At 36.6% G+C, this 9,665-nt stretch overlaps 1 protein-coding gene across 1 annotated transcript; it reads right to left on the minus strand.

Annotated features, from left to right (window-relative positions):
* Positions 1–4,946: 4,946 nt before the first annotated feature.
* LOC137718598 (indole-3-pyruvate monooxygenase YUCCA6-like) lies at positions 4,947–8,563 on the minus strand. The gene is made up of 4 exons (XM_068458148.1): positions 7,489–8,563; positions 6,659–6,907; positions 6,119–6,241; positions 4,947–5,890 (listed from the first exon to the last, which is right to left on the minus strand). Exons 1-4 carry the CDS (start codon positions 8,260–8,262, stop codon positions 5,687–5,689), a joined length of 1,350 nt encoding a protein of 449 aa, XP_068314249.1. The 5' UTR covers positions 8,263–8,563; the 3' UTR covers positions 4,947–5,686.
* Positions 8,564–9,665: the final 1,102 nt, after the last annotated feature.

Genomic DNA, 9,665 nt, shown 5'->3' on the forward strand with positions numbered 1-9,665 from the left:
TATGATTATGGACTTGTTTTAGAATAAATCAATACATATTTAAGGTGCATATTGCAATGTGTCTATTTCGTGCCAAATATTGATAAAAGTAATTTTCATAATTTGGAAGTGTTTTTAAGCCTAATTGAAGTACTAATACTTGAGTTATTATGTCTAAACTTATCTAAATTACCGTTAGATTTATTGTTGTTTTATTTTTAAAAGATCCATTATAAACTACCCTCTCATATCACCATGCATTAATCCATGAGTTTATAAGTTAGACAACTTTTAGATTCAAACGCTAAAACATATAATCATATATAGCATTGAGATACAAAATAAAGATAGCTCATTACATCAGGTTGGCGGACAGAGGCATAGTTTGTGGCCTCAACTAAATGAGATGTAGATACATGAAATTAAGGTTCCATCATAAAATCAATTGGCAATATGGGGAGTAGCCCAAGACCATATAAGCACATAGCAAACATTGTCCCTCACCGATATGAGACAACTCTCAACATGCCCCCACACGTGTGGCCGATTTTCAAGCTACACGTGGACAGCCGATATGAGACAACTCTCAACATGCCCCCACACGTGTGGCCGATTTTCAAGCTACACGTGGACAACATAACAGGGTGATGTGAAGCGCGTGTGACCGTTTGGTTTCACACGAGGACAACCTGCTCTGATACCATGATGAAATTGAGGTTCCACCATAAAACTAATTGGCAATATGGGGAGTAGCTCAAAACCATATAAACTCATAGCAAACCTTGTCCCTCACCGATGTGGGACAACTCTCAACAACATAGATGACTTTGAACCTAATTTTTGGTTGGAGAGTGAAATTTCCTGGAAAAAAAGTCTTGCATCGAAACTAATTTTGCAGTAAAGGATATTTCATGTGCTCATGCAATCTACAAGTATAGACAAAAAATGAATTCAACCAAGTAAAAAAAGAGGTTATGGAAATAATGTTCCAAAGGGGCCCTGGCCAGTGGCCACCACCATTTGAGATCTCATGGGCCACACCGCCATTCGCAATATCTTGCCTTGAATGGGATTGCAGAAGAAAAACACAACCCATTGACGTTGAAAACTCTCTCTCTCTCTCTCTCTCCCTCTCTCTCTGTGTCTGTGGAGGGTGAAGTGTCCTTATTGTGAAGCAGCATAAGATTCGATTTGTATGTGTTGCCTCATCAAGGCAATTCGGTCGGAAGAAATCCTTCCATGCATCTTGTAATCATCATGAGTTGTCAAACTCAACTCATGCATTCTCCCACAACGTCGTACCATATATGTTATTCCCACGCAAATTGCAATGCAATAAAACATGCAAACCGAAAGAAAAAAAACCCACGAATTTGAGTTTGCCATTTTCAAGGTAAATAATTTCTTAGGCTATATATGTAGGCAATACTTTTTTATTGATTAGTAGCGCGAAATTATCGGCTCGTGATACTTTTATTGAAAATTGACCTTGTGTTCATTGTTTATACAGTGGGCCTCGAATCAATTTTATCACTTTAAAAAAATGTCAGAGAAAAAGAACCACTGCCCACCCCCACCCTGTGAGGCATCCGGCGATCTCCCACCATATTTGTTTGATAATGGTTTAGTTGTTATATGTGCAATTGAATCATTATAAGATTTTATTTAGAAGTCTTTTATAGATTAATAACTTTAAAACTTAACAAAAAGAAAAAAGAAGATAAACGAGATGAGAGAGGGAGAGAGGGAGAGAGGAGACCAGATAAAGGAAAAGAGAAAGGGGAGGGGGGTGGGGGGGGGGGGGGGGGGGGGGGGGGCGGGGGACGATGCCATGAAAAGAGGCATCACGAGTTAGGGTTCTGCTGGGCTGTCGAGGTGGCGGTTGTTCTTTTATTTATTTATTTATTTATTTTTTGTCAAAGCGGTTGGTTTTTTTTTTTTGTATTCTTCTCCTTTTCCGACGTTTTTATCTTTAATTTATAATTTTAAAATGATTAAAGGACATATGGCATATTTTCAATGACAGTATCACAAGTGACGTGGTTCTTGTTAGTAGCAATATATGAAACTAGCACGACTATTTTACGTGAATAGATAAAATCAAAACCTTATTTATATTGAAGTTTCAATGATATCCAAATTAGATGCATGTGTCGGTATGGTTGAAAATAATTTCGTCAAATATTTGAATTCACGACTTTTTTAACAAAACGAAGACTGTGAACTATGAAAATTAACAATAACGATAATCACGACATCTTTCTTTCTTTTTGCTGACATGCAGCGACATTAATTTGAATTTTGAACCATCCTCATATATATGGTTCCATCCTGCAATTTAAGGGTGATAGAAGTTACTGTAATTAGTTAGATAGATCAAGTAGATCTTATTGGTGTTATAGAAACCAAGGAATTTAGCTGAGAGCAAATATGCTGACAGTTTAGTTGGGATCCCCTTGACATGAGTTTTTATTATTTTTATTTTTTTTAACAACGATAATATCTAGGCTAGCAATAATGTGGTTCAAATTCATCTTTGGTGATATCAAACCTATGATCTCTCACTTATAAATGAAGATGAATATCACTAGGCCGTAGTACCAAGTGACCATTGACATGAGAGATTGATCCTTTCTAGATAATGAAGGATTTAATTCAGGGCTTTATTTGTCGAATTATTAGAGAGACGGACCAAAGGTCCACTTCCAACAATATCGATATTGTCCCAACTTGGTAATTACCATCTACACAATCCGTCAAGTGTGGGGTTTTACCCTAAAAGGCCTCGGTATTAGTTGGAGTGGGGTGGGGTTAGGATATTTAAACTATTATTTCTCTTTTTCTATCCTCGATGTGGGACTCAACATGCCCCCTCACATGGGACCCAATTAGTAGGTCATATATGGGAGATCCATACATCGGCAACCATGTAGAGCCAAGAGGACTCACCCTACATGCTAGGCTAAGGGACCCACCATGTAGAGCCAAGAGGACTCACCCTACATGCTAGCCTAAGGGAACCACCAAGAGGACTCACCCTGCATGCTGGGCTAAGGGACCCACCATCATCGCGCAGGGCCAAGGGGACCCACCCATCACGTTGCAGTACAGTATATGGGTCCGCTCCCTGGATTTGATACTATGTCGAATTATTACAAAGACCGGCCAACAACATCGATATTGTCCCTAACTTGGTAATTACCACCTGCACAATCCGTCAGAAGTGGGGTTTTATCACAAAATGCCTCAGTATTAATTGGAGTGGGGTTAGTATATTTAAACTATTATTTCTCTTTTTCTATACCCGATGTGGGACTCAACATTATTAACAATTAATCTAGTTGGGATTCCGAGTTTTTGGATTAAATTCATCAACCATTGTCAGTTATTGACATATGTTATTCCTATATACAAGAACAACTGATGATAGCATATTCTTTGTTATATGATACATACCGCATATATTTTGGGATGTACATTAATCAGACTCTTCAATTCTAACACAATTGGGGTCAAGTCTAGCACAATCGGGGTTGGTAGATTCTAATCTTACCCAATTTCACCGGGATTATAGTGACATCATTTTGTCATGCTTAATTACTATTTGGATTCATCAATCATAAATATATATATATATATATATATATATATATATATATATATATCTTACCCTCCCCCTTTTTCTCTAAGTTTGATTATGATGAGATTTGTTTTGCTTTTAATCATTCGAGAAGATGTGGAGAGCTCGATAGTTGCTTCTTTCTTTGTCCATTTCAAGTGTGAGAAAATGGCATATACGAATGCCTACTAGTATAAAATAATAATGGCTTAATGAGATTAATAGTAAAAAAAAAAAAAAAAAAATTAGGATTTAAATCCATGTGGTGAAGTTTGTTGAGATTTAAGTCCAAAATTGAAATTTTCACTCTCTCAGTTAATTGTTAGCACATAAGACTCACAAATGAGGCTAAAAAGATAATGTTAGCCTCACATGTAAGCTTCACATGCTAACAATTAACAGAGAGTTTCGTTTTAGCCTTGTATGTGTGGCTCGCATGCTAATAATTAACGGAGAGTTGACGGAATTTTCAATTTTGGCCCTAAATCCTAATAGATTTTACCACATGGACTTAAATCCTAATTTTTTTCACCACAGTGGCTACCTTTCAACTACCCTATCACCACATAAGCTAATAATTCAATTAGGCCAAATTTTAATTACTGTCACAATAATATAAAACTCAGTAAGTGAAGGCTGGCTAGCTAGCTGTATACAGTGCTTCTTTAGGAAAAACATGATCAAACTACTGTAATCGCGTTGATGAATAATTGTTAGCACTTTATATACATGTACATATTTGATTAGAGTGCTATGATTAAAAACGTGGGTTCTCGAACACTTTCTGGTATGATGATCCTATTTTATGTATCTTGGATTGAAAAAGTGGTGGTCCAATCTTCTACTTGGGATTGAAATCATTCTGACAGCGAAATTTGCATGCCAGCAGTAATAAAAATGAGCAAAAAGTTTGGTGCATAATATTTATCCGGTAATACTAAGGAAATTAAATTTGTAAATAAAATTTTAGAAATTAAAGAACGTGCTCATTCTTATTGGTGACACATCATTTAGTTTACAAATTTTGTCTCTAAGTTTAGTCTCCCTATCATTACCCTATTTACCCATACCCAAGTTAACAAGTTTCTCCGTTTTACGAGGGTCGGGGATGGGTGGGAGAAATGCAGTCTTATTCTTGCTTTAAAAAGAGGTTGTTTCCACCACTCAAACTCATGATGTTGATCACAAATGAGCAACATTTTTGTTGCACTAAAGTTTGCCCACGAAAAAGAAAAAAAGTATACGGTAAAAAAATTGAAGTCAGTTGAAATGATTTTCATTATTTATCAGTGGATCAAGTCGAATTTCCCATTGAAGTTGTCTGAAGACACTACACCCCTCCAAAATAAATCCAAAAAGAAGAAAGAAATACAAAACCCTAGCTAGGTAAAGAGAAAGAATAACCATACACACAAAACCCTAGCTACATCAATGTTAATACTACTCTCTCAATTCTCTCATCCCAACCCCATTGGAAATACAGGCAAAAAAAACCACAATCATATGCTTACATTGATGAAAATTAATACCCTTAATCTCTCTCGTTGATCTCTCTGCCTCTATAAAAAGTCATACCTAATTAGAGATCAATAATAATGATAATGTAGAAGTGTACATGCTTCTCTCTCAGAATTCCTCTTTCCCAATGCTCTGCAGCTAGCTTCTGTCAGTTTCAAAAATAAAGGAATCATGGACCTAATTCTCTCCCTTTCAACCTTTTCTTGGTAGTAACATCCTTTTTTTTTGTTTTTTTTTTTACGGAAATGATTTCGACGCACTGTTTTCACTTCATGCATACTTTTCTAATTTTTAGCCATTAGACTGAACAAAGAAAATAAAATCAAGGACTGAAATTAAGGACTGAAATTAAGAGGGAGTGAGCAGAAATCACTACTTTCTTTTTTTGCACATGGCACCAACCACCAAAAACAGTCGAAGAGGTGATCCTTGGGTAAAATTTTTCCAGGCCAACCGAAATCTCTCTCTCTCTTGCTTTGTCTCCCAGCTGCCTTCTCGATGTTATTAGCTCATCAAATCAAAATCGTCACAGTGTGATGATGATGATGATGATGATGATAATGGGAAAAGTTAGGCGTTAAAGGGAGTACTACAATGCTTTGCCTCAGCTTTCCAACACCGTTCAATATCTTCAGCAATTCTTTTGGCATCCATTGAGGTACCAAGTAGTCCACGTTTGGTAAACCCCACTGCATATAAGCCACATTCACCTTTCCAACCATTTGGAAATGGCCTTCTAGGTAACCCATCTTCTTTTGAAAACATATCACCCTCCTGCAATACCATAAATGTGAAAATTAGGGTAAATGCTAAACTTATATTCCCTATATGTAAAAATTAGGGTAAAATGTTCTTGGTTGACTTACGTTGTCAGGCAAATGCTTTATAAATATTCTCTAATTACAATATATATATATATATATATATATATATATATATATTTGTACGACATGTTCATGCAAGAATCAACATAAATAATACATATTGTAGTGGGATTGGTACCTTTAGCCAAATGGGTACATTGCTTCTGTAACCTGTTGCTAATATAATGGCATCAAATTTCTCGGTTCGTCCATCAATAAATTCTATAGCGTGAGGTTTTAACCTTTTGATGGCTGGACATACCTACAATATCACATAGTATAACAAGTTAGAAAATCAGGAAAGTGAACTGAGTCGACATTTATATATACAATAAAAAGAAAAAGAAGCTAAACTGATAACATATATTAAACAAGATTCTAAGAGCTCCATGCATATTTTGTCCAATTATGGTGAAAATATTTATTATCATACACAGTTAAACACAGTTCTATGTAAATACAAATCACCGTATGACAATATTTTAAACTTTTTGACTAGAGAAAAAGAAGATTTACTTGTTTGTGGGACATCTATTACATCAAAAGGCATATCTAGGTACCATCATTGGAAAAAGTACTGTGTAAATATTAAAAGGCCATGGCTGGCAAAGAGGAAATTAAAAGAAAAAGAGAAGATTAAAGTGAGATTGAGAATTGACTTGATGAAAAATCTTAGTACCTGTATGTCTCCACTTTTGATCTTTGCCAGTGTACCAACGTCTAAGACAGGTGTCTTTCCAGACAAGTTCTTGAGCTCCAAGGGACCCAATTTCGGCCGGTCTAATCCGAGTTGAGAGGTGTTGCCGAGAAGCAGACGAGACACAACCAGCAAGAACCGATCCACAAGTCGAATGGGCAGCCACTTGAGCAACCACACGGACAGCCCAAAAGTTGACTTTCCAAGCATCTCTCTTGGTAAGACATGAACCTAATTAATTAAAAAAAAAACACGAAATTATAAAGTTAAAAATTACACTCGAAAAAAGCTCAAAAGTGCACAAAAAGAAAGAAAGGCAATCAAAAATTAGCATGGAGGTGATGGGTGAGTCCCATTCCATGTTGTTTGCTAGGACTTTGCCTAGCTAACTCTGGCTAGCTAATTTCTTCATATGCCAACGGACGAACGAATATTAAGGGCACAAATGTTTCTTTATTCTGAGAAAAGAAAGGTTTGAAAGTATGAGAGAGCCCAAGTTTCTGACCAATTTTACGCATGCTTGGGTGTTCCAAGAAAGTGAAAGACCAAAGAAATTTTTGTTTTACCAAAAATAGGGTTTTATATTCATGTTTAATCGACTTTGAACAAACCGTTGGATCTTGAAGTGATAAGCAGCTTGAGGTTTTTTTAGCCAAGAGTACAAATTTCTGAAAAATGGGGTCTCATTTATACAAAAATACACAAATTAAAACTTGTTAAAAACAAAATAATAAAAAACTCAAGGGCACCAAAAATCTTATAACACTTTAATGGCATTTGTTTAGAGAGAGAGAGAGAGAGAGAGTTCTTACCGTGTCTCTGACCACAAGAGAAGGCCTAGCATTATGATTACATAGATCCAAGCACACCTCCATGCCTGAATTTCCACAACCAACAACCAAAACTTTCTTCCCTCTAAACTCCTCACCACTCTTGTACGAACTTGTATGCCTTATAGGGCCTTTAAACTCAGTCATTCCCTCAAGCTTCGGCACCACCGCCTCTGCATTCTCACCGGTGGCGGCAATCAACCACCGGCACACATACTCCGTCTCATCATCACCCTTCACTCCCGTTGTCCGCACACGCCAAAACCCGAGCGTGGGATCAAACTCGGCACTGGCCACGGTCACATTGAACTGTGGCCTAATGTCATACTTGGTAGCATAATCTTCAAGGTATTGAATGAATTGTTGCTTTATAGGGTAAGTTGGGAAATCATTAGGGAAAGGCATGAAGGGTAGCTCACAAAATTGCTTCGGCAAGTGAAGGCGAAGGCGGTTGTAGGTCTTAAGCTTCCATAAGGAGGCTATGCAATGGGATCTCTCCAGGATCACACTTGGTACACCTTTTAACTTCAGACATGCGGCTGCTGCAAGCCCTGATGGACCTGCACCTACGATGACCGGCCCTGGAACACACACTACGAGTCTAGAATCTCTAGATGATGGCGATGGTGATGGTGATGATGCTGACAAGGACGAAGACGACAGGGACGAAGAGGACTTGCTCATTTTGTCAATGAAATAAGGATCGTTGGATTGTTTGCCTTGTAATTCTCTTGTGTTGTAGTATTCCATGGACATCTAAATGGCGATATGTAACAAATTAATTTACTTCAGGAATACAAGTAATGAATTAAAAGTTGAAGAAGCTAGCAGAGGAATTGGTAGTGAATGAAAGAGTGTGGTTTAAGAGGGAAAAAGTAAGAAAAGTGAGAGGAAAACATTCGGGAGAGGAGATGTAGGTTTTGGGAATATGTGAGTCTCTTAATCAGTCAAAGTTTGACTTTTCTAAGAGGGGATTAAGCTGATGATGATACTGAGTTAGTGGTGATCAAGGTGTTCTCTCTCTCTCTCTCTCTGTTATCAGAGAAAGATTGGGCATGTGAGGACGATTCCTTGAATTATGGAGTGGATTAAGAGGGTCTTATCCATTTGTAAGACTGTGTAATTCGTTTTTTGGTGTTTTAAGCTGAGGAATGAGCAAACTACGGGACTAAATCAGCATTCAACACAAGGAGAGAGAGAGAGAGAGAGAGAGAGAGAGAGAGAGAGAGAGAGAGAGAGAGATGGTGATATGTGTATTTATATTCCTCATTGTCATACAAGAATTTGTATGAGAAAGGCTAAGCGGTGAAGATATGTGATGCAAGTGGACATGACATGAATATTAATAAATACTATAAAGCATACTTTAAAAGTAATATTTTCTTATGCCTTTTACAGTAGGCTGAAAAAAGTGTGTTTGATATTAATATACTAGACTCGCATACATATCAGACGTATACAGGAATATGATCCTAATATATGAGTTCAATATATAAAATTCATGCATGTGATAACGATATATTGAACTCATACTAATGTAATAGTAGTAGGTATCAAACTCAGATTATCTTTTCAAATAGTGATACCTCGAGAGAAGTATTTATCATGAAGTTGGTTATTGTTTGATTATGTAACAAATTGACCCGGTAGATCTGAAATTAGAGGTGTGAATGGACGTCCTTAAAGGGCATAAATTCTTTTACATAATCCAGAAATAATGATCCGAATAGGATAAGTAGTCACTAATCTAGATGATTAAGCGAGTGAATTATTGGCATTGGATAATACGGATCGGACCAACTTGGGTTGGGCCTCGGCGCGGGTGGAGTATGAACTGTATCCAAGATACCATTCACATTACATGGGGATATTTTAGAGGGATCTTTTGATACAAACGCCTCAATTTTGAATTTTTTTGATCAAACATTTATGTCTTTTAGTGATTTGATTAAATTTTTTTTTTTTGGTCATAATTTTGGTGCTATATGCACATTGTATTGTAACAAATTTCCTATAATCTAGCTTTTTTATTACACTCTCATCCGTTAGAGATAATTGTCAAAAAAAAAAAAAAAAGGTTAGATTCAAAATTATTTTCACAATAATGCTACAATTTAGCTATAATTATCTACGATTTAAGATATTTTGTCACATCCTGG

The sequence above is a fragment of the Pyrus communis genome, chromosome 15 (assembly GCF_963583255.1).
Source record: "Pyrus communis chromosome 15, drPyrComm1.1, whole genome shotgun sequence".
In the NCBI taxonomy this organism is placed as follows: Eukaryota; Viridiplantae; Streptophyta; class Magnoliopsida; order Rosales; family Rosaceae; genus Pyrus; species Pyrus communis.